Source organism: Panthera tigris, chromosome B2 (genome assembly GCF_018350195.1).
Source record: "Panthera tigris isolate Pti1 chromosome B2, P.tigris_Pti1_mat1.1, whole genome shotgun sequence".
Taxonomy (NCBI): Eukaryota; Metazoa; Chordata; class Mammalia; order Carnivora; family Felidae; genus Panthera; species Panthera tigris.
Genome location: NC_056664.1, coordinates 29,488,067 through 29,510,457, shown reverse-complemented (window position 1 = coordinate 29,510,457; position 22,391 = coordinate 29,488,067). Strand labels below are relative to the sequence as shown.

At 51.2% G+C, this 22,391-nt stretch overlaps 3 protein-coding genes across 10 annotated transcripts; 1 reads left to right on the top strand and 2 right to left on the bottom strand.

Annotated features, from left to right (window-relative positions):
• The first annotated feature begins 249 nt into the window (after positions 1–249).
• On the top strand, positions 250–989 carry SFTA2 (surfactant associated 2). The gene is made up of 3 exons (XM_007090620.3): positions 250–428; positions 669–757; positions 903–989. Exons 1-3 carry the CDS (start codon positions 368–370, stop codon positions 987–989), a joined length of 237 nt encoding a protein of 78 aa, XP_007090682.1. The 5' UTR covers positions 250–367.
• Positions 990–4,407: 3,418 nt separating this feature from the next.
• Positions 4,408–15,780, bottom strand: VARS2 (valyl-tRNA synthetase 2, mitochondrial). 6 transcript variants are annotated; one of them, XM_007090583.3, is made up of 30 exons: positions 15,693–15,780; positions 15,033–15,259; positions 14,812–14,893; positions 14,595–14,695; positions 14,171–14,292; positions 13,985–14,051; positions 13,785–13,882; positions 12,988–13,069; positions 12,694–12,813; positions 12,302–12,413; positions 11,594–11,682; positions 10,989–11,079; positions 10,628–10,755; positions 10,385–10,488; positions 9,587–9,668; positions 9,224–9,300; positions 9,068–9,143; positions 8,673–8,778; positions 8,403–8,473; positions 8,148–8,273; positions 7,822–7,926; positions 7,612–7,680; positions 7,408–7,486; positions 7,159–7,286; positions 6,887–7,039; positions 6,306–6,512; positions 5,491–5,602; positions 5,157–5,332; positions 4,858–4,986; positions 4,408–4,763 (listed from the first exon to the last, which is right to left on the bottom strand). In XM_007090583.3, the coding sequence occupies exons 2-30, from the start codon at positions 15,231–15,233 to the stop codon at positions 4,668–4,670; spliced, it is 3,189 nt and encodes a 1,062-aa protein (XP_007090645.2). In that variant the 5' UTR covers positions 15,234–15,259; positions 15,693–15,780; the 3' UTR covers positions 4,408–4,667. The 6 variants fall into 6 exon arrangements, 5 of the variants coding, with proteins under 5 accessions (XP_007090645.2, XP_042841847.1, XP_042841848.1 ...); XM_042985913.1 differs by lacking the exon at positions 15,693–15,780 and adding an exon at positions 15,448–15,668; XM_042985914.1 differs by lacking the exons at positions 8,148–8,273; positions 15,693–15,780 and having other exon boundaries at positions 15,033–15,669.
• A 98-nt stretch (positions 15,781–15,878) lies between these two features.
• Positions 15,879–21,947, bottom strand: GTF2H4 (general transcription factor IIH subunit 4). Of its 3 annotated transcripts, none has more exons than XM_042985916.1 (14): positions 21,705–21,947; positions 20,932–21,074; positions 20,570–20,674; positions 20,089–20,220; positions 19,715–19,811; positions 19,538–19,626; positions 19,230–19,341; positions 19,026–19,094; positions 18,740–18,823; positions 18,208–18,340; positions 17,891–18,021; positions 16,945–16,992; positions 16,719–16,797; positions 15,879–16,247 (listed from the first exon to the last, which is right to left on the bottom strand). In XM_042985916.1, the coding sequence occupies exons 2-14, from the start codon at positions 21,069–21,071 to the stop codon at positions 16,075–16,077; spliced, it is 1,392 nt and encodes a 463-aa protein (XP_042841850.1). In that variant the 5' UTR covers positions 21,072–21,074; positions 21,705–21,947; the 3' UTR covers positions 15,879–16,074. The 3 variants fall into 3 exon arrangements, with proteins under 3 accessions (XP_042841850.1, XP_042841851.1, XP_042841853.1); XM_042985917.1 differs by having other exon boundaries at positions 21,708–21,947; XM_042985919.1 differs by lacking the exon at positions 21,705–21,947 and adding an exon at positions 21,376–21,671.
• Between the last annotated feature and the right edge of the window lie 444 nt (positions 21,948–22,391).

The window sequence follows — 22,391 nt, the reverse complement described above, 5'->3', positions numbered from 1 at the left end:
CCCAGGCTTAGGTGGGGCCCAGACACCTGCAGGAGGGACACCTCCTTAACTTCCCTCTCTGTAGAACTGGGCACCATCCCCATCAAAGCCTCCAGACATAGGGAAGGGGTGGGGCACAGGATTGAGGAAAGGGGACCACCTTCTATTTTCCCCAACAGCCCAGTGAATGGCCCTCTTCTGGGTCCTCAAAGCCATACTGGGAGAACTAGAAAATCCAGTTACCCAGCTTCCCTCTCCCATTTCCCCCCCAAACACTTATGCTAAGGATTGAGTGGAGTATAGAAAGGCAGGCCTGGTAAGGAGAAGCCAGCTGAGGCTTCAGACATCTCTTCTGTCCATCAGAGAAGCAAGAAGTGAGGTGGCCACAATGGGGGCCAGGCTGCCCTTCTTCCTCTTCCTGACACTCCTGAGCAGCTCACAGGGAACAGGTGAGGGCTGGAGGGCTTGATGCCTGGGTGCTCATAGCAGGAAGAGGCCAAAGAGGGGAGTAAGAGAGGCATCCAGTCCTGAGCTTCCAGAGGTCTGGGGCTGAACCCCTGCATCGAGTGGGTCCTGAAGGGCATTGTCAGGGAAGAGCAACTTGGGGTGGGGGAGGCAGGGGTGCCCACATCTCTGAAGGAATATAGCCCTAATAATTGGGACACTAAGCTGTATTTTTTGATCCCTAGGGCCAAGAATGATTTTGCAGCTGAAGCTGAAGGACTCCCTTCTAGCAAATTTCTCCTATGATTCCAGCTTCCTGGAATTGCTCGAAAAGGTAGTTCTTTGGGAGGGGAAAGGTGAGGCTGTGTGAACTTTGAGTGTGTTTCTGAGTCAGTGTGGGCCTCTCTGCTGGGGTCTGGCCATCTCCAAGGGGTGAGAGCCATCTTACACCCTTCCCTCTAACCCTTTCTCTTCCCCAGCTCTGCTTCCTCCTCCACCTCCCACCTGGGACCAATGTCACCCTCCATCAAGCAGGATCCCCACACCGTGCCATCTGCAAAGTCTGAGAACAGTCAAAACCTTGTGTCCTCCCTTGGCCCAGGCATTTGACCACCAAGGTACAGGAAAGATGCCCTAAACCCTGCCGAGTGGCAGTAAATATGATGAATTCAATGACTTGCCTTTGTGGGTTTGTGAACAGAGGGCTGGCAGGAAAATGGAATTGGACACCAAACTCTCTGACTCTCCCCCTTATTAAGCAGAGGGGTTCCGGGATGGACACCCTCTCTCTCAACACCAGTGTGAAAGGCCTAGAAAGAATCTGGGAAGTTAACTGTTTGAGGACCCACGCACCACACTTATATATGCATGTGCGTGAACACACACTTCAAGCTGAGATCTTCAGAATACCTAGGAATAAAGGCAAGAAATGTACTGAATTCCTACTTTGTTCCAGACTTGATGCTTTCCCATTTCAATGCTTGCAGTGATCTTGAATGTAGAATAAGTGTCACTGCCCAATTTTACAGATGAACACTGAGGCTTACAGAGGGTAAATCACTCACTTTAGGTCCATTAGCAGTGGACACCAGACAAATGCCTTGACTTAAGCAAGATTTTCATTTCTTCCTTCTTTGCTTGGGAGGCAGCTCCAGCAATAGATGAGAGGTTCCACCTGTGAGAGGATATCCGGCCAGCCAGGTGTGAGTGGTGGGGAGGGTGGGTGCTAGCAGAGCTTGTGCTGGCTGTGAGGACATACAGTTCCACAGGCCCACGCTTGAGTCCTGGGTAAATTTCTTATCTCTCAGAGCCTCCATTTCTTCACCTGCAAAGTGGGAATGATAGTACCTGATGCTTGGACTGTTGTGAGCATTACATGGAGAAGCTACGTAGGGTACATGGGCAGGTAAGTGAGCATGAGTAGTAGGGATTGTTAAAATTCAACCATGGTCCTGACATAGAAGTCCTAGTCCCCTCAAGGGTCCAAGGTCTTCCTTCTGATTTTCTTGAGGCAGGCACTCCTCTGTCTCCTCACCCAAGATGATCTTGACTTCTTACCAGCTTTCTCAAAATGCAATCATGCAGCTCAAACTTGACTATTTGGGGGTATTGATGTGACTGTTTCCTGTTCTCCACAGTCCTCTCCCCTACCTACCAGTATCACCACCATGGGAAATTAGAGGCTGACTTCCTTGGAGGGAGGAGAAGGCAACGGCTCCAAATAGAGCATCCCTGAAGATGAGGGAGGAATTGCAAGTGGGAAATGAAACGAAAAACTTCCAAAACAAAATTCCTCTATTTTCCTTTACAACTATCCTGGGATCAGCAACCTGGAAGAGAGGTAGCTGGGAGCTAAAAAGGGCCCCAGTGTTCCATGACTTGTTCTTTGCCTGCACTAGGTGCAGGTGACACTCATGGGTCAGGTGTGTAGGCCCTACCCAAGTTGGGGAACTGGATGTCTGGATTTCCAAGGAGCAAACAGCTAACTGCCTCTCAACCTGATTCCTACATCTCAGGGCCTGGGATCACCAGGCTGTGATTTCCAGATTCTTTCCTCAAAAAAACTCTCTTCCAAGACTCGACAGAGCAGTACAGGGAAAAGAATGCTTTGGGATTGAACACACCTAATTGCCGTTCTTCTCTTTTTGGGTAATCACATAAATTCTAGCTGAGCACATGGCTCACTTACATTTAGCTTAGCACACAGCTCATCATATTTCCCAGCCTGTCAGCTAGGAATGGCAACAGCTACAAGGAGAAAGGCAGTATACAACTTCCTGATGACATCTCTGAAAGGAGAGGCACTTTTATTTGAGGGAAGAAAACAAAGTCCTTCCAGTAGCCTACAGGTCGTAGACCAGTGCTTTCCAATAAACTTTCCATGATGGAAATGCTTTAGAACGTACACTGACCAATATGGTAGCCACTAGCCACATGTGGCTATCAAACACTTGAAATGTAGCTAGTGTGACTATGGAACGGAATGTTTAGTTGTACTTAATTTTGAATTCGTTAAATGGCAACCATTTTGGACAGCACAGCCCTAGATGATCTGCCTTGAGCTTTCCTGACTCCCTACCCCACAACGGACTTTATCTCCTACTCTTCCCCCCAACACTGGCCTCCTTGCTGCTCTTTGAGCACTCAGGATATGCTCCCATCTTAGTTTTGCTCTGGCTCTTCCCTCTACCTGGAACACTCTTCTCCCAGGCATCCACTTGGATAATTCCTGCACCTCCTACAAGTCCTTGCTTAAATCTCACTTTCATAGTGAGTTCTACCCTGACCCCCTATTTAATACTACAATCTGTCCCTTTCCACATTGCCTTATTCTACCCTTTTTTCCCCATAGTGTTTATGACTCTCAGACATAGTGTATAGTTTACTTTATTTACATGTGTTCTTTTTGACTCTCCTTGCTAGAATTAAAGTAAACAAAGACCTTTGTTTCAGTCATTGATGAATCCAAGGGTCCAGAATAGTTCCCAGCATATAGAAATATTTGAACTGGGGGAAGACAGAAAGGAAGCTGCCCAACCCCTCCTCTCCCTCCTCTCTCTGGGTAGGATGGGGGTGGGGGTAGGGTGGAGCAGATCTTAGACCTAGAGTTGGAAACAGTGTATCAGAATGGCAGGAAATAAGATTAAATGGGGTGTGGGCCTCCTTTATTACAGAACTCTGAACTGCCTCTGCTCAGCAAAAGAAATGCCCACCTTGCCTAACCCACCATTATATTTGATGCTTGGTTAGAGCAGCCAAAATGAACCTGCACCTATGTACTGGGTTGAATCCCAGTTGATACTTTGGACAAGTTACTTTTATTCTCCGAGCACATTTCTTCATTTCCAAAATGGAGCCAACACCCACCTCCTAAGGTTCTCAGGAGGATTAAATGCACCACGGAAGCTACAGACCATGATAGGCCTACCATAAGTAATAGCCTCAGAGCTGCTAGACAGAATATAACTTGGGCATGTAAGAGGCAGGTCCCTGAATTCCACGGAGATGACACAAGGTGTTTAGGGTGGATCAGTGGGTGTCTGCATCTGTGGGGATGTACATCTGTCGGAGGTTGGTCAAGATGTCCCTGGCAGTCTGGTATCAGGTACACAGAACAGGGGCAGCATTCAAGCCCCAGCGTGCCTTGCAGCCCCTCGGGCCCAGAGGAAATACCTGCTCCTCTTAGCACACCCCACCCCAGGATAAAGCCAAGGAGCGGGGTACCTTCCATTTGGTGAGGAGAAATGGCCTGCAGGAGCCAGGACACTGTCAGTAATTCCAAGAAGTAGGTGGAACCCAAGTCACAGTACCCAGGCCTTACCAGGAAGCTCCTCTTTCTTCCAATAAGGCAGACACCGCCAGCATGGACACTCCCACTGCAGCCCAGAGCCCCAGGCTTAGCCCCAGGGTAAGAGGCAGCCCCCCTCTTTTCCTAGACCAAAGCCTCAGGGAACAATTGAAAGGCAAGAAAGTCACCACTAGGAGAAAGAGGAATAAAAAGACCAAGTTTATCTCATTCCTAAACTTCCAGGTAGGACTGCATAAGAGGGAGGCTGGGCAGGAATGTGAGCATCTTGAGGACACCCAGTGACACTGACCAAACCAATCGGTTTCCTTATTTACGAAATATGGGAAGTGAGCCACAAGGTCTCAGAATCTCCATCATGCTTGACAGCTGCTAGATTCTGTCTGTCCTCAAAGGCAGATCAGGAAGAGAAGAAAACCACCATATAGTGAGCTGGAGCTCAGAGCTCTCTGGGGTTAGGACATGGATCCATCAGCTGCCGGAGGTGAGAGGCCGCCTTGTCCAGCTTCGACAATTCCAACTCGAGGGAAGAAAGCTAGCCGAGAAGAGAAGCAGGTGAGGATCCAGATATAAGGCCCATCCCCTCCAGCCCACATTCCCACAGGGAATCAGGCTTCCTCCAGCCTCACCCTCTGCTGCCTTTTAGTCTCCGTCTCCCGCTCTGATGGGGTCCAGGCCATGAGGCCATCAAGCTGCTTTTGCAACTTGTGTCTTCGGGCAGCTAGCAGAGATAGATGGGTCTGGGGGTCCACAAGCCCCTGTGGAAGAACAGAGAAGGCTCAGCCTTCTTTGTACCATCTGCGGCCTGTCCAGTACCTGTCTCCACCCCATTCTCAGGAGCCCTTCTCACTTTTACAGAACCCACCATTTGCCCTCCTCCCAACATCCTTTCAATCCCTCCCTTCCCCCTCCAATCTCCTCTAGGCACCTGCAGCTCCATGTACACCTGAATGGTATCATTGAGTGGAGCCTGGGCCCAGCCAGAGGGAGCCAGTACACCTGGGGGTAAGAAGCCCACAGCCCCACAGTGGCCCAGGGTGCCTAGAGGTTCCAGAAAGGCCTCGAAGAGGCCTTGCTCTTCAGGCTCTGAGCTCTGCAACAGCACTGAGGAGGAAAGGGAAACCGTCAGTGTCAAAGCATGAGATCCTGCTTCCTTTCCCATCCTGCACCTCCTAACTCTGGGCTCTGCCCTCCAGGCTCTCCCCACTCCTCCACCAACCCCTTCTTTCTGCAGGGACTCAGGAGCCCAGGACCCATCTCACCTCGGGGCCGGGCCTTTGTGAGCTGGTACATGGCTCGGAGAGCCCTCAGTGCCTGCACGGCCTCTTGGACCCGGGAGAAGCGCTGTTCCAGCTCAGGCTGGTGCCAGTGTTCCTGGAGACGAAGACCCAGAGCTGATAAGCAGGCCCCTGGGAGACTTGATATCAGCTCTCCTGGCTCTACTCTCCACCTGACCACCCTGATCTGCTAAGGGCAACATACTCTCTCCTCTCCACCACACACAAAATTCACCACCTCAAGGAACAGAACCCAGCAAAACCTGGGGTACCATCTAAGGACGTCTTAGTTGATGTTTGTGTTGATGTCTGTTAATTGTTCTGGTCAAATATACCAAACAACCAAAAGTAAGTTGGAATTTAAACCGTATCATTCAAAACTCACAAAACCAAATAAGCATAAAGAAATTTAAATAATTAAACTTTAAAATTATTTTTTGGGTGAGTCTGTAGTATTTTTCCTTCTGAAATTATTAAAGCTTAAAACTGCAGCAATTTGGGGACCATCTATTAATTCTCATCTAGTTCTCATCACAACCATGCTATTAACTATTACTACCCCTGGTTTAAAGATGGAGAACTGAGGCATGGTCAGTCTAGGGACAAAGTCCTGCTCTTGTCTATGGGGCTAATACTGCCCCCAACACAGACCTGTGAGAACAACCCATCCTCCTAAAGACTCTACACTAAAGTACAAATCACGATTGTTGAGGACCCTACAGCAGCAAACCCTTTGAGAAGACTGCTCCCCAGCCCTTCACCAGTGGTCCCATACCCAGACATCAGGGATGCGTACTCACCAAGCTGCAGGCAGTGGGGTAGGGGGCAACAGAGATGCTAGGGGCAGAGGAGCCTCCAGGCCTGGGGGGCAGCCTCTGCCAGAGCTCTTCAGCCAGGAAGGGCATCAGTGGGGCGAGGAGGCGGAGACCGATGTCAGCACAGGAGAACAGGACCTGAGGGGGGCCTTGGGGACGGGGCGAGTGCAACAGCACCGGCTTCACAGCCTCCTGGGGAGGGAGCCAGAGGGTCAGGGAACAGGCCCAGGCCATTATCTGTGTCCTTTCACTACACACTCACTGCCCTGACAGTGAAGAATGCTGTGGGTGAACATGGGCAGGAGCACAGGGCATCTTGGACCCCGTCGGCTGTCCCAGAACACACTCTGGAGCAACTGAGATGTAGAAATCTAGGGCAGGGATTCTCAGGAGTGTGGGGAGGTATATAAAATTGTCAGTGTGGTTTGCACAGTTTCAGAAGAAAAGCACTGAGTTCTCGGCCTATCAAAAAGAGGCAGAGCCCTTTGCCAGGGAATTGGATCTCAAGGTGAAGAGGAAGCAGGTAACAGGAGTGGAATGCCACGCCATGACCCCAGTCTACTCACCAAGTAGACATCACAGAGGTTATGGAGCCAGAAGTGGTGCAGGGCATGGGTGACAAGTGAGAGCTCTTGGGCAAGGAAGCCTCGCCCACACTCCCGGGCAGTATGGGCAAGACGGCTCAGGATCCACGCATCCATGGGCGATGAAGGGGAAAGCTGCGGGCAGCAAAGGGCTTCAGGATGGGACGACTCAACTCCCCTGTGTCCTTTCGCTCCAAATGCCATCTTCAGCCCCCAAAGACCTGATGATTCTGCCTCCCAAGCCTCTCTCTTACCTCTTCTGCAGGCTGGGGCACAAATTTCTCCCCTAAGGCATTGAGGATAAAGCGCAGGGCATTCCAGATTTTGTTGCAGAAATGCCGGGAACTCAGGACTTCGGAGACAGACAGGTGCAAGTCGCCCCCTAGAGGAATAGGAAGAGGGGGAGTGTACATGTGGGTGGCAGCAGCACAGGGAATCCTTGACCCTGCCCCACCCTCTACAAGGGTGCCTACAGCCCCGACCCCTCCCTTGCCCAGGCTTACCTAAGGCCCCATGGGAGCACAAGGTGAATCTTAGGGCATCTGTCCCACACTCAGGGATCCCATGAGGGAAGTCCTTTCTCTACAACCAGAGGGAGAAGAGGAGTGGCAGATGCCTACGCAGCTGCAGGACCAGAAACCTGGGCTGTAAAGAAAACCAGAGGCCTCGAGCTAGAGGCTGAGATGAAGTGGACGTTGGTGACTCACCTGTGCTGCAGCCGCGATCGCCAGCTCTGTAGAGTCCAAGTTCCCATCCCTCAGCTTTTCCTGCAGCACCTGAGATGGGTAATTCACTGGCCTTGGTCAAAGACCCTGCTGCTACAAGGGCCCCACCCACTCTCCCTCCCAGCCGGGTCCTCTCCACAGGCTCCGTTCTTCTCTCCCACAAACCCATCTCTTGCCAAATTTCATCCTGACCTGCAGCTCCACCCCACTGATGATGTCTCGTGGGTCCAACACATTCCCTAGGGACTTGCTCATTTTCCGGCCCTGCCTGTCCCGAACCATGGAATGAAGAAGCACCTGGGAACATGGAGGGAGTCAGCAGAGGGGCTAGGGGAGCCTTTCCTCGGAAGTGCCCAGGGAATCTCTGGCCTCCATGCAACAGGGGTTAGGGTAGGAAGAGAATCAGGAAAAAGGAATTGGGACCACAGAAAATACTTCATTAGGGACTAGAACAGAGAACAAGATTTAGCGAAGCCTGGGGAGTCCATGAGAGGGGCTCAGCACTGAAGTGCTGTTACCTTGCTGAAGGGGAGCTGCCCTGTGAGCTGGGTCCCCAACATGACCATGCGGCCCACCCAGAAGAACAGAAGGTCACTACCAGTTTCCAAAAGTGACAGGGGGTAGAAACGAGTGAGGTCTGGGGTCTAGGAGGAAAAAGATAAGCAGTGAGAGGCCCAAGCTCTGTTCTTGCAGCTCTCCTTGAGGCTCTCTGGAAGGCCAAGGGTCTACTTCATCATCCCCACCTTTACTCTCCTCCCCTCACCTCGCCTCACCTCTTGGGGCCAGCCCAGGGCAGCAAAGGGGAAAAGAGCTGAAGAGAACCATGTGTCCAGGACATCAGGGTCTGGGAAACAGAACAGGGAATGGGGGACAACTGGAACCTCCAGCCCACAACTGTGTACCTTTCCAGCCCAACCCCACCCACAGAGACCATGGCACTCTGCCCCATTCCCAACTTTCCTAACCCCACCTCCTCCACCTCAGTATCTGCCCCCTCAAAGGCCCAGACGCTCTCCCCTGCCCTCCACAACACAGACACTCACCCCTCTGCAGGGTCAGCTCTGCCGCTGGTCTCCCTGTCAGCTCTGAAGCTATTTTTCTGGCCTCGGCCTCTGTCCTCCCAACCACCCAACAGTCCTCCCTGTCACCCTACAGAAAAAGTAAGGGGTGGGGGAGAACAAGGAAGTTCTGCCAGTGTGAAACATCACCGACTTTCGTGTCCTCCCATGTGGTCTAGGGATGGCCGACCCCCTCCAGCAGTGAGATGAAGAAGTGCCCGCTCAGGCGCTCAGATCCTGCAGTGGGTTACATGACTAAGACCATGAAGCTCTAGAAAGGCAGGGGGTTGGGACAGGTGCTCAAAGTCTCTGATGCTTGCGCTATGGCTATTTCTCTTTCCGCTGTGCCCAGCCCTCCCCGTCCCCTTCCTCCTACCAACCTTCGTTTGCTCTTCTACAACCAGGTAGGCGGGAATCTGATGGCCCCACCACAGCTGCCGGGAGATACACCAGTCTCTGCCAAGAGGACCTCAGTGATTTCTCAGCATAACCAGGGCATCGCCCCACCCCACCTCCATAGAGCCCCTTACCCTTACCCAATGTGGGAAAACCAGTGCTGCCAGTTTTTCTGGTGGAAGGAGGGACTGAGCTCCAGAGCTCCTGACTCCACAGCCTGGAGAAAAAGGCCCTTAGATAGTGCTTCCGTTCCTACACCAGCACCCCTCCTGAGATGAGACAAGTATCCTCTGAGGTGGTGCTATTACTCATAAAAGACCTCCAGAGGCTCCTGAGAAGATTTGGGGTTTGACTGGAATGTGCGCCAGCCCTTTCTGGGCCTCCCCATAGCTCTCCTCTCAAATGCCAGGGCCAGAGGTCTGTGGGGCAGGAGGGCCCCAGCTTCTGTTTTTTCATTCCAATTTTCAGGGAATTCCCATTCCTTCCTTACCCTGCAGACTTACCTGGGCAGCTCGATCCCCCATCTCCCGGCAGCGGACAAACCACTGGCTCTTCAGTAGGTATTCTACCACGTCCCCAGAACGGCTGAGAAAGAGGCAGGGTGAGTCTGCTGCTCCTCAGGCCCTGTGCCTTTCCCCACTGGGACATAGTACCCTACTACATTCCAGACCCTCAGACCTGAGAATACAGCAGCAAATAAAACTGACACAGGGGAGGAGCACCTGGGTGGCTCAGTCAATTGAGCATCTGACTTGGGCTCAGGTCATGATCTCATGGTCAGTGAGTTAGAGCCCCGTGTCAGGCTCTGTGCTAACAGCTCAGAGCCTGTTTCAGATTCTGTGTCTCTCTGTCTCCCCCTGTCCCTCCCCCACTCATTCTCTCTCTCTCTCTCTCTCTCAAAAATAAATAAACATAAAAAAATTTAAAAAAAAAAAAACTGATACAGGGGCACCTGGGTGGCTCAGTCGGTTAAGCATCCAACTTCGGCTCAGGTCATGATATCATCATGTTAAGTTCGAGCCTCACATCAGGCTCTGTGCTGACAGCTTAGAGCCTGGAGCCTGCTTCAGATTCTGTGTCTCCCTCTCTCTCTGCCCCTCCTCACTCACACTTTCTCTCTCTCTCTCTCTCTCTCTCTCTCTCAAAAAAAAATAAATAAACCAAAAACATGTAAAAAAAAAAAAAAAAAACTGACACAGAGCTTCTGTTCCCTTGCAAGCGGAGTCCATCCTATTGCACTATGAGCTTCATCCACTCCCTTCCCAGAAAAGTCCTAAGTAAAAGGGTTAAAATGGGGTTACCTGCAAATAGGAAGCACCATAGGGTGGTTCTGAAGGCCCCGGAACACGCCCCGCTCCCTCAGTGCAGACATAATCTTTTCCCGGGCCACAAATCGATGAAGACCCTGGGGAAAAATGGCAACAGTAAAGGTTAAAGGCCACTAAGTGTGTGTGAGAGGAAGGATTGAGGAAAGTGTGAGAGGGAGGACTGAGGAAAGGCAGAGGGTGCTCCAAAGGATGGGGTAACACTGAGGCCAGTACCACCTGTAGCCAATCCCCACAGAGGGAAGTCATGGTCCCATCCTCTGCAATGACACTCAGAGGGCTCAAGCCATGTCGGGCTCCCAGCTCAGCATCAGCAAGACTATGTGCTGGAGTCACCTTCACCGCCCCTGGGGGTACAGAACCACCATGAACACTGACCCCTGACCTTTTCCAGAGATTTCGTTGTCGCCCACACCCCCATCTCTCTTTTCTCTTCTCTGTCCATGCCTCCTTTTCGTCCCACTCCCCACTGAGACTACCTCAGAAAAGGCTTTCCCTCCCTTCCTTTCTTCCTCTTCCTGATGCTTCCCCACTCCTCCAGAATCCCCAGCCTGCTCTCCCTCCCATGGCCTCCACCCACCTGTGCCCATGTGTGGCTGAACAGCAGAGTCTGTGACGAGGGGGAGAAGCTGCCCAGTCAAGGGGTGACGAAGCTGTCGCCCATGCAGATGCTGAAAGGAAGAGAGCGAGATCAAGGCCAGGCACATGTGTGAGGTGCAAAGGTCTGGGCTGAATGTAAAAAACTCTGGGAATAAGAGGGTGAAAACCAGAAGGTAAAGAGCTAAAGCAGTGGTCACTAAACTTTTTCTCATGGGGCCAGAGTTTATTGTAGGCTTTGCAGGCCACAAGGCAAATTTGGTCTCTGCAATTTACTCTGCTTTGCCAATGCAGCGCAGTTAGGTAATAATACTCAGTTGCAGATAATACATAAAACATGCAAGTGAGGATATACAAAAACAGGCAGTAGGATGGGTTTGGCCCACAGGCAATAATTTGTCAACTGCTAAGCTAGAGACTAAGTAGGACATCAAGAAAAGAAAGGCACAGAGTCAGAGACACTGGAGAGTGGAAACGAGACAAGTCTTAGGAAAAGGAAATCAAAGGAAAGGAGTTAACATCAAACAGGAAGGAAAGAGAAAGCTATGTGTAGGAAAGTCAGCTGGCAGAAAGCACAATGTGTATTACTGTGTATCGGGAGTCATCAGGATGAACAGCCACAGCCACATCTCCAGGCAATGTCTCTGGCCTTGTGGTTCCTACTATGATCTCTGTGTCTGAAGACAAAATTCAAGCACTTAATGCTGGTCATTGCCCTGGCCCCTCACTCCTGTAACTAAAGCTAGGAGAACCAGAAAAGGGAGGGGACAGGAAGCACTCATGATTGAACAGACCACCAGGTTTAACTACAGGAAATTAGGAGCCTGGGGTTTCCATGTAAGCTTATGACCAGAAGCCCAGGAGGATATCTGGTGCTAAGGAATTTCTCCATAACTTGCATGGAACAAACAGGTAGAGCATTAAGAAAAGCAACTAGAATCCTTACTTGGTGCTAGAGAATACTGGGGGTTCTCAGTGCCCTAATCACTCGTTGAGAAACTTCCTCTGTCTATTCCAGCTAATCTTTCTTCTCTTTCTCTGAGAAAGAGAAGGGGTAACAGCCTCCTGTAGAATTAGGTCAAGCTTCCAAAGGGCAGTGCCCATGTGCACTTTTCTTACATGGCCCAGAAGACCCAGAATAAATGCCTACAAGAACACCAACACTACCAAGGTTCCCTATGCACCTCCCACCAGGCCATGTAGGAAACAGGCTGGTGGGCTCCCTCCCACCAACCCCACATGTGCTCAAGAAAGCAGTTATGATAAGCAGACAACCTCTCTGAGGACTACCCTTACCAGGTTCTCCATCCACAGGGAAGGCCACAGAAACAAGGAGGCCAAAAGACACAGGGATGGGGCAGCCAGGCAGACGAAGTTCCGTGCGGCCAGGCAGGGGCCGGCTCTCCACCTGGAAGAGTCACAGCAGCAGGGCTGGAAAGCAGCCTCTCCTCCACTCACCAGCCTGCCCTGCGGCCCAACTAAAGACATTCAGAGGATTCAGGAGCCACCTCCTCCTCCCCTAATTCAGTCATAGTTCAAAAATATTCACCGAGCACTTACACCACACTGGGTATTGTGCTGAACACCCTCCATGAATTCTCATTTAATTCTCACAACACCCCCTTGACACAGGCATTTCCATCATCCCTAGGAGCTCTCACAGACCTGCTTCTCCTCCTCTGCCTCACCTCGATATCCGAGATGGCTGATCTTAAAGCACAGGACCAGTTGACAAGCTGCTGGTTCCGATACAACAACCCTGCCTCATAGAGTCGCACAAAAGCTTCAGTCACGGCCACTGAGGAGCCCTAGGGGATGATCTCAGTGTCCGTATCTAACAGCCCATTCTCAGCCCATCACCCCACTCAGAGACCCAGGCATTCCCACCCTGCTACCCCCAACACACACAACATCCCACCTGCCTGCACATATCTCTAGACACCTCCTCAACACCCACAGGAATCAAGGCATGGAGCACTCACAGCATCCATAGTGAAACACTCTCGGTCCCAGTCCAAGGAGGCCCCCAGAGCTTGGAGCTGCTCACAGATCTCTCCACCTTTCCTGTGCCCAGAGAGATTTTTGTCAGCAAACTTGTCCTGAGCACCAACTATGTACAGGCCCAGTGACACTCCCAGCAATGTATGGCATTGATTTAGTCTCTAGAAGCTAATGGAGACACGCACACAAGCTCAGTATGGGTCTTCTATGGCATTAAAAGAAGTATAAAGTTCCGGGGTGCCTGACTGGCTCAGCTGGTAAAGCATGTGACCCTTGATCTCAAGGTCATGAGTTCAAGACCCATGTTGGGTACAGAATAGGAAGGAAAGAAGGGAGGGAGGGAGGGAAATAAAGTTCTGCAGTAACAGAGGAGGGGGCAGCCAATTTGGGAAAAACCCAAAGAAGCTTTACAGAGAAAATGGTTTGTGATAACAGACACCTATAAGAATGAGGGTAATTTCAAGTAGATGGAAGGTAGGGATAGGTAAGTAAAAGAGACGAGGAAATCTAGGCTAGAAAAAATGGGGTAAGTGCAGAAACAATATACATATATACCCACACACACAAATTCATGCATTTTCAAGTATGTAATACACACACACTCACAACACTTAGAGACCCCACTGAATGCTAAAGGAATCCAGGGCTTCCCTCTCTGAGGGAATTTAGGGCTGGATGCAAAGAGCCCATCAGGTTAGGAAGAGTGACTGAGAAGCAAGGACCCAAACCCTCCATGTGCGGGGAGGTGGGGGGGGCAAACTCCACCCACCGTACTCACTCCTCCTTCCACTTCCACACCTCCCTAAGGAAGTCTTCCCGGCTCAGCTCATGTCTCCTCACTCCTTGCTCCTTCCAAAGTTGCTTCTCCACCACAGCCTACGGTAAGAAAAGGAGGCAAATGAACAGAGAATCAGGTCATTTTAAAAGGAGAACAACTCTCCTTCACCCAAGAAAAGGGAAAAGTGGCAAAATTCATACTTGTGTAGCAATTCCCGCATGATCTGAGCCTGGGACCCACAGCACCTGATCCCCACACATCCGGTGCCTGCAAAACAAATACCCTCACGGGAACCCCCGAGCCTCCATATTTACTCTCACTCCCTGCACACTAGCACACTTCCTCCTTCCCCTCCAAGACCATAAGCAGCCCCATTCCCCTCTCACCAGCGCACCAGGGCATCCTGTATGGCCACTGTCAGTGCATGTCCAATATGTAGGGAGCCAGTGACATTGGGAGGTGGGATACACATGGAAAACGTCTCTCCTGTGGCCTGGGGCAGCTTGGTCTAGAAAACAGAAAAGTCAAAGGGCAAAAGACGACTGGATGTTACCTGGGGGAACAGCACCCTCTGGTGCCTCTGAGGCAGGAAGAACTGCAGGAAAAATAGTCCAGCAAATTACAGGAAAGGGGAAAACCTGCCAAGAAAACGCTTTGGACACCAGGAGCAGAAGACAAGTTCTCTGTTTTATTAAGCAGGTTCTGCAATATGGCTAGCTGTAAGCTCCAGACTAACACTCAGCTGTGCCCAAGTTCAATGGCCATTCTGTGCTGGGGACCATTTAGTACCCCTCTCTTCCAGGTACTAACCTGATATTCTGGTTTGAAGAAGCCCTCTCGCACCCACCAAGAGTACCAGGCAGCCTCAACATATCGAGGGCTGTATGCAGGAGGCAGGACCCGGGAGACATCTGCAGCAGCAGAGGAGAGCTCCACTAACTCCTGAACTTTGTTCCCAGGCTGCATTTCAGCAGACCAAATGGGCAACAAAAATGTGGGAGAAAAGACCTTCAAGTTCCCTAGTTACCTTTCTTTTCACCGCGTTCTGTGGGAATTTCATACACCACCACCTCCTTAGGAGTCCAGGACTTACTGGATTCTGCAGGTGACTGGAGAGAATGACCAAAAGTGGGGATGCAGGGATACAATTTCCAGTATACCCCAGGCATCTGGAATCCAACCAGTCTCTCCTCCAGCCCCCTCCGAAGTTTTCTCAAAAAACCAAGAACAAGCTATCTGACCCCTAACCTTGCTCTTCCGGGCTACCCCAGCCTCCAGCGCCACCTGCTTTTCTCGCTGGCGCTTCTTCTTGGCTTCATGGTTTCTCCGGGAGAGGGAGGATCCATGGGGCTTTGACTGGGTAGAGAGGGGATACGACCTGGGGAAGACCTGTGACGGCCTCAGCCCCCAGAGTGGTGATCGAAAAGAACCCAGAGGCATATGAGGCATCAGGAGCGCTTGGAAAGGGCCAAGATCTGTTCCAGACAGACAGAACACATTAGGAGGATACGTGGGTGGGTGGGCGTGGGGTGTCACACCGTCTTCCTTATTCCCTGCCTTTTACTAGCACTGGCCTGCTTTCTATCTCCTACCCCCCACCCCCCACACGACGCTTCCCCCGTTAGGACTAGAGTGCATGGTGTCGGAGTTTGTTGCCCTCAACCTGTGTATACGCGACGGTGAATAACCGCACGGGGCGGGGAAAGGACTCAAGGATTCTGGGAGATTGTCCACATGAGGGTGCCCGAGAGCCTGCAGAGAGTCTCATCATTGCCATCTCGGCCTGCCCAAACACCGCCCCCACTGCCCCCGGCCCTGCTCTGCCCGGCTTTCCTGCCCGTCGCAGCGCGTGGATCTCTACAGCGCTGAGCCACCCACCCCGACCAAACCGCTCTAGCGCGCGCTCACCCGGCGAGCCGCCGCTATCCCAGGGTGCCCCGCAGCCGCCGCAGCATGGAAGGATGAGGGAAACCAGCGAATCCGACCCCGGAATGCGACCCGCGAGCCGCGCGGTGCAGGGAGGCGGGGCCACGCCCGGCGCATGCGCTGTAGCCTATTCGGGCCCATTCGCTTTCCGGCGGTCAGGTGGGCTGCCAGCGCTGTAAGGTGCAGGTCCTCCGAGGAAAAACGAAAAGCCACGCGGGGAGGCGCCCAGGGGGCACCGTGGCTCACTTCCACAACTTTATTAAACAATAAGAGTCCGGCGTGTAAATAAAAAAACACCTGAGTTCTAAGGCTGCGTCCGCCTCCACGCAGCCGCCCCACCCCGCCCGGGTCTGAGCCCGCACTCTCAGGAGCTGTGCTTCTGCCGCTTCCAGAAGCGCTTGACGTCGCTGTGCCCGGCCGGGGTCACCACCATCAGCCTCTTGGCCGAGTTCTCGAACACCAGAACGCCCAGCTCCCGAGCGTGGGCCAGCAGCAGCTCAAAGTCCACTTGCGACAAGAACTGATTATACAGTACACCTGGAGTCCGCAGGAAAGGGGCGGTGGGAGAAAGAAAAGGCAAGAACTGAGACCCCTGCGTGGCAGCCTCGGGTCATTGGCCTGGGCTTGCCACCCACCACAATCTGAAAACTAATTCTCTATGCTTGTCTGTTTCAGGGCTCATCCTAACACTAGCGTGATCCAGCCATATTCAGTAAGGCAATGTAACACAGTAAAGAAACCCAACTAATGCTCACCAAATCAGAGAAATTAATGTGAATTATCCCTCCCAGTTCCCTCTTCTACTGAATCCAAATTGCACAGATTTGAGACAATTTACTTACTACTACAGGCTCATCCCCAAAATAAAAGTGTTTTGCCAGCTTTTCTCTACCAGCCCATGCAGTAAAACAAAAAAATAAAATGCATGAATAGCTTTTTCAGTTCAGCAAGACTAAATTGTCTTTCCTCTGGCCAATGACCAAGAACCAACCACCAGAAGCCACTCACCCTCAGTGAACCGGAGTCTGTCCCTTTCTAGCTCCCACAGCCGAATCTGGTCCGTGATGGTGGGCGGCAGCACAGGTGTCTGTAGAAGCAAGAAATGGCTATAAGATTCAGGAATACTGCCCCAGGCAACCCCAGCTGTCTACTCCCCGGACTTGGATACCCCTTTCTCTTTTCCATCACTTCATCACCAGGTGCCAGGGGCTGTCAGCCTCCAGCAGCTTGATACCTGTTTGAGCATCACTGGGTGGGCCCTTGTCCTTAGGAAATGGATGATCTAAGAAAACAGACAAGAATGGGATCAGGAGCTCAAGTAAGAGGGCAGGAAAGCTACCTAAGCTGTCATCTGATGTCAGTAAAATATCACCTTACTATTTAAAATTTTTTTTTTAACATTTATTTATTTTTGAGACAGAGAGAGATAGAGCATGAACAGGGGAGGGGCAGAGAGAGAGGGAGACACAGAATCCGAAACAGGCTCCAGGCTCTGAGCTGTCAGCACAGAGCCCGACACGGGGCTCGAGCTCACGGACTGCGAGATCATGACCTGAGCTGAAGTCAGCCGCTTAACCGACTGAGCCACCCAGGCGCCCCACTATTTAAAAATCCATAGCCATGCCTGTCTTTAACCCATCCCTGTTCAGATGTTGTCCCAAGTTGCTGTTCCTATTGGTTATGTCTGCTAAATGTGCTCTAGCACATTTGCCCTTTCCATAGTCTTGTTTTGTTTTTTTCTTTAAAATAGCAGCAACTATTAACTTTTGAGCACTTACTGCATGGCAGGCTCTGAGCTAAATGCTTTACTGCTATTCTCTCATTGAATCCTCCCAAAAACCCCGTGAGGTGAGAACTGTCATTATTTCCATTTTCCAGATGAGGAAACTGAGGCTCAGAGAAGTGAAGCAACCAAGCTCTTTATGCAGATAGGAAGTGGTTAGTAGTGAAGACACAAATCTATACCTCCTCCCCCATGTTTTTGCCCATGGAGGGTCTGCCTTTTCCCACAGTTAAAGCCTTGACTTCTCTTCGTGTGCATGGTCTATACTCAAACACAAAGAACTCACCACCATCTACTGTAACAGAGCCAATGTTAGCCTCTGTAAGATGAGTACCTTGTACCCCATAGCCAAAGTGCAGTCTATCTTCCCACCCCCACCTTCCCCAAGTGGGGGTACCTGCTGGGCTGTGATGCCACTGGCGATGGCCTGCTGCACGCTCTCCCGGGTCACCTGTGCCACGACCATGTTGGGGAAGCGATAAAGCATCTCTGAGAAGAGAGCAATCAGGGCGATCTGCAGCTCCGACTCTGACCCAGGGATAGGAAGAGAAGATAAGGAGACTATCCCCATACCCAGACTCCCTCATTACCTTCAAGTGTGAGGAGGAATGTCAGAGAACTCTAAACTGCCAGGTAAATATAAACGTAAATTGGCACTCTCTCCCCACTCCCATCCCCAACCTGCTGTCCTTGGGGCCCTCTATCTGGCCTCACCTGTGTAAGCATACAGTCGGTAATTAGTTTCCACAACAATGAAGCCTGGCTGATGGGCAGTACCCCCAGCTCCAGAAACACCTGACGAGAGATTAATGGCCAGTCGTGTGGGGTAGTACCGCCGAGATTTCCTCTGGAAAAGACAGAAGGGAAAGGCAGGGGGCCCTCGCTCAGGTGTCACTAACCAACATCTTCCTATCTGAGACAGACCCCTTCCAGGGCACAAAGCCTCAACTCACAACTTGTCTCCTCCAAGGGACCCAAGTATTCAGTCCTGGCAACTACTTCCTGCTACTGTCCCCTGAGACCCACTCTTTTTTTTGTTTGTTTTTTGTTTTGTTGTTGTTTTGGTATAGTTGACATACAATGTAACATTAGTTTCAGGTACATAACATAGTGATTCAACAACTCTACACTTACCCTATACTCACTACAAGTGTAGCTAATACCTGAGACCCCACTCCTTTTTAAAGGCCAAGGCAACATACCATCCTGCCTCTTCCCTAGAAGCCGTGTATCTGGGTGTTCATACCTTCCTCTGGAAAACAAGCCCAAACTCACGCAGATGTTGCAGGAAATTCAACAAAGAATCACTCATACCTTCCACAGAGTAATCCTGGGAAAGAGAGGTGCTCGGTTGGAATCCAAAATACATCCTATTCTCCCCCTCTCAACCCTATACACTCATTCCCTCTTTTCCCATCTGTGCTTTGTTCATTCTTATCTTTCACACTTTTGTCCATAACCTGACTTCCCCTTCTCATCTCTCCACCCATCAGCTTGCCCACACAAGCCCCCAGCTCCATCCCCCTGTTTACCTTGCCCAAAGTAGAGAAGCTGAGCTGGAAGAGGAAGGAGAGAATCTCCACCAGGTCCATGCCCCGACTCTAGGGAGGAATGGACAGAAACAAAGTAGGAGGGATGGAAGGGAGAGAATGAGGGAAGAGAACATCAGGAAATAGTCTGCAGGGGTAGTCTCTTCATGGGTCTTGAGAAGAGCAGAGCATGCCTGGCCTCCTCACCTGGGCTGTCTGCAAATACTGCAACATAAAGTACCAGAGCTGGGCAGGGGTGTCCAGCAACAGGAATTGGAAGCCGGCCGACGTAATGCAGGGTGGCTCTCCAGGTTCAGTGCTAGAGACATAGACAAAGACAAGGGTAGAGGGATGCAGAGAAAAGCCACCATCCCCACTTGTCCTCCCATGTTTTTTCTTGATTTCTCTCTGGCTATTCTCCACTCAGCTCTCCTTTTTCAGTTAACGACCTGTAATCCTAACCCACCCTGGACACTCAGTTTAGCAGGGATCTGATGTACCACTGGTTTCCTTACCTCTTCATGAGCCCAGCCTGGCTAAGAAGCTGAGCCAAGTCCTGGCTGACGGCTGCACTGGGGGAGCCCACCATGAAGTGTAGGACCACCTGAGAAACAGAAGTGAACAGAGAGAACAATGCTCTATGGGCCAGTGGAAGTATGAGCACAAGCCGAGACAGAGTCCCAAGTCCTCACCTCCCATCGCTCCTCGGCGTACTTGTCAAGTGAGGGAACATCCCGGGCGTGCTTGTCTGGACCCAGTTGACTTGTGTCATCAGACCAGGCCTTACCCCTATGCCAGGATGGGCAAAGAGTAAAGAACCCTGCCAGTGTTTCCTGCCTGTTCCCCTGCCCTATTCCCCCCCTCATCTCCATGGGCTATGAGTAGAAGACATTTCTTTCCTATAGCATGCAGCTACATCTAGTCCAACTTATTCCTAAACGAGCTCCCAAAGGTGGAGCCCACTAAGTCCCAGAGAGGGCCCTCAGGGGCACCCCCTCCAGCAGTTTAATTAGCAGTTTAATTACTAGTTCCCCTCTCCTAGCTTAGGAAGATGGAAGTGACATACCCACCCAGAAGGGCAATGCGGAGGTTCTGGCGGAAGATGGGGTTAAGGATGAGGCCCTGGAGACCACCAGGGAGCAGCTGGGTGTGCCAGATACGGAGGCCACTCAGCAGCCCTGTACTTTCCTCTTGAGCTCTGAAACAGAAGCAAAGAGGTGAGGGGGTGTCTAGAGAACAAAAAGAAGGAGGCCCACAAAGGCTCCTATTTCTGCCTTTTCTGAACTGGTAATCCCTTGGAACACTATTTCAGAGTGAAATCAGTGTCTTCTTAAGGCAAATTTCTTACTGCAATACCTACCAGAACCTTGTTGTAGACATCACATCTTTCCAAGGGGGAAAATACAGTATGCAGAGTTTCCCAAACTTATTTAAATACAAGCTTTGGGATATATCCATTAATATTTCCTGGAAGTGTCCCAAGGAACACTTGGAATATCTAGCTGTTGAGAAATGTGTATCTGGCTGAGCATGCAGCAGAGACTCACTTGCTGAATTCCTTCTTCACCCACAGGGCTACAGCAGCTTGTGGCAAAGGCTGCTCCAGGAAGAGCATCCGCATCACCCAGTTCTTAGCCAAAGAGGGGAGCTCCCTGGAAGGGGGTAGAGATAAAATGTTATTTCAAAAACTGCCTCATCTGCATCTCTGCCCTCAACAGCCTCTTAAACATCTCATCCCACTCCCCACACCTTTACCAGTCTTGCTGCCCCCATTAACTCCATCTGTTTTGGCCTGACACACTTTAATCTCCAAGCCCCCCAGAGCTAAGCTTCAACCCATAACTTATTCCAGTGTGCTGGCCCCATTACATTTCCTCAACGTGGTCCCTGCCATGAAGGGGATCCTTACCTAAACACAGCCAGACAGGTGGCAGGGTGCCCATACAATCGGTCCAATATGCCAGGGCTCAAGCCCCCTAGGAATTCCTGCAGGTTCCTGCATTGTAGGTGGACTCGGTTCAGTCCGCCCCTTGAGGGGGTGCTCTCCATCACCTGAGAGATGCAAAGTCAGAAATGCACCCCCCCAGTCCATGTCAGTGTCATCCCTCACCTCACCTCCCAATTCCAGATCCACTGGCCCCCACAATAACCCATTCTTTCTGTGATTTCCTTTTCTATGTCATTCATCTCTCCTTTCTCCCAAACCTAACCAACCTCCTCTCCTCTCCTGCCTCCTCACCCCACTTCTGGCCTTAACTCCAGTTTTCTCTCAATTTCCAAACAAATGAACTGTTAATTGTCCCATATTGGCAAAATCATTTTTTTTTATTTCAATATCTTGTCTCATCTTTACCTAAGCAGTGACAAGGAAACTTGTTTGAGCCCAATCCTCTCTCCCTTCCACCTCTTCTGGTCAGATCAGCTTATGAGCTCCAAATCTGTCAATCCTTCCCATCTTATTTCTCGGCCCCACAGGTCCTGCCGGGCACAGCAATGAACTACCTTTCTCCTCCTTGTCTCCCAAATCTACGCCCACCTTTCCTCTTTCCCCTCCAAGACTATACCCCATTCACCCGATCCATACGTCCGATCTCCTAACTTCTCTCCTACTTTCCTCCTACTCCTCGCCTCTCACTCAACTCTCTTATACCTCCCCACCCCCCCCCCCCTCGGCCCCCCTACCACTCTGTGTCGATTCCCCCGCCCTCGTGCACCCTGAGTCTCAAGTCGTCGCTTAACCGGAGCTAATGTCTGGCGTTGGCTCCCTGGAATAGGAGAATGTACGATGGAAAACGAGAGAAAAAGATGGGGAGAGGGACAAAGAACTAGACAGGAGTCCAGAGTGTAGGACTCAGAAGAGAAGGAAAGGAGGGGAAGGAGTGGAAAAGTAGGAAAGATAAGAACAGGCACTGCACTCACTCGCCCGCCGCGGGGCTTTCTGGGAATTGGAGTCTTTTCTGGACTCACCCCAGGGTGAGCGGAAGCGCGTCTGACTACAACTCCCAAAAGGCACCGCGGGGAAGCCAAGAGGAGGGAGGCTGGCCTTTAATTGAGAGACTCCGAGACACCCGAGGCAGCGCCACTTAGTTCCGCGTCGCTTTCCGCTCACGCAGCTAACGGCGAGTCTAACCGACCTAGGCGGGAGGCGGGACCCAGGGAGGAGAAGGGCCGCTAGGGCTTGCTGTCAGAGGCAAGCGTCTCCTAAAGTGAGACGCTTAGTTCAGAGACACACGAAACTGAGCTCCTTGAGCTCTTTGCTTCTCGTAAAATTGAAATACAGCACTCTCTAGAGCGTTTTCGCAAGTTAGGAGTACCACTCAATGCGTCTTACTCGGCTTGTAAGTACTCAATAAATCTTAATTGCCACGT

Excerpts from the sequence above, each read along its gene's own strand:
- SFTA2 (XM_007090620.3), top strand. The coding sequence starts at position 368 with ATGGGGGCCAGGCTGCCCTTCTTCCTCTTCCTGACACTCCTGAGCAGC. Across the intron at positions 429-668 it reads GAGCAGCTCACAGGGAACAG|GGCCAAGAATGATTTTGCAG; the intron begins GTGAGGGCTGGA and ends TTTGATCCCTAG. Across the intron at positions 758-902 it reads TCCTGGAATTGCTCGAAAAG|CTCTGCTTCCTCCTCCACCT; the intron begins GTAGTTCTTTGG and ends TCTCTTCCCCAG.
- VARS2 (XM_007090583.3), bottom strand. The coding sequence starts at position 15,233 with ATGCCTCATATGCCTCTGGGTTCTTTTCGATCACCACTCTGGGGGCTG. Across the intron at positions 7,681-7,821 it reads TCAGTGGGGTGGAGCTGCAG|GTGCTGCAGGAAAAGCTGAG; the intron begins GTCAGGATGAAA and ends TACCCATCTCAG. Across the intron at positions 6,513-6,886 it reads ACCTCTGTGATGTCTACTTG|GAGGCTGTGAAGCCGGTGCT; the intron begins GTGAGTAGACTG and ends CTCCCTCCCCAG.
- GTF2H4 (XM_042985916.1), bottom strand. The coding sequence starts at position 21,071 with ATGGAGAGCACCCCCTCAAGGGGCGGACTGAACCGAGTCCACCTACAA. Across the intron at positions 20,221-20,569 it reads GTGAAGAAGGAATTCAGCAA|AGCTCAAGAGGAAAGTACAG; the intron begins GTGAGTCTCTGC and ends CTTCTGTTTCAG. Across the intron at positions 16,798-16,944 it reads ACCCAGTGATGCTCAAACAG|ACACCTGTGCTGCCGCCCAC; the intron begins GTATCAAGCTGC and ends TTGCTTCTACAG.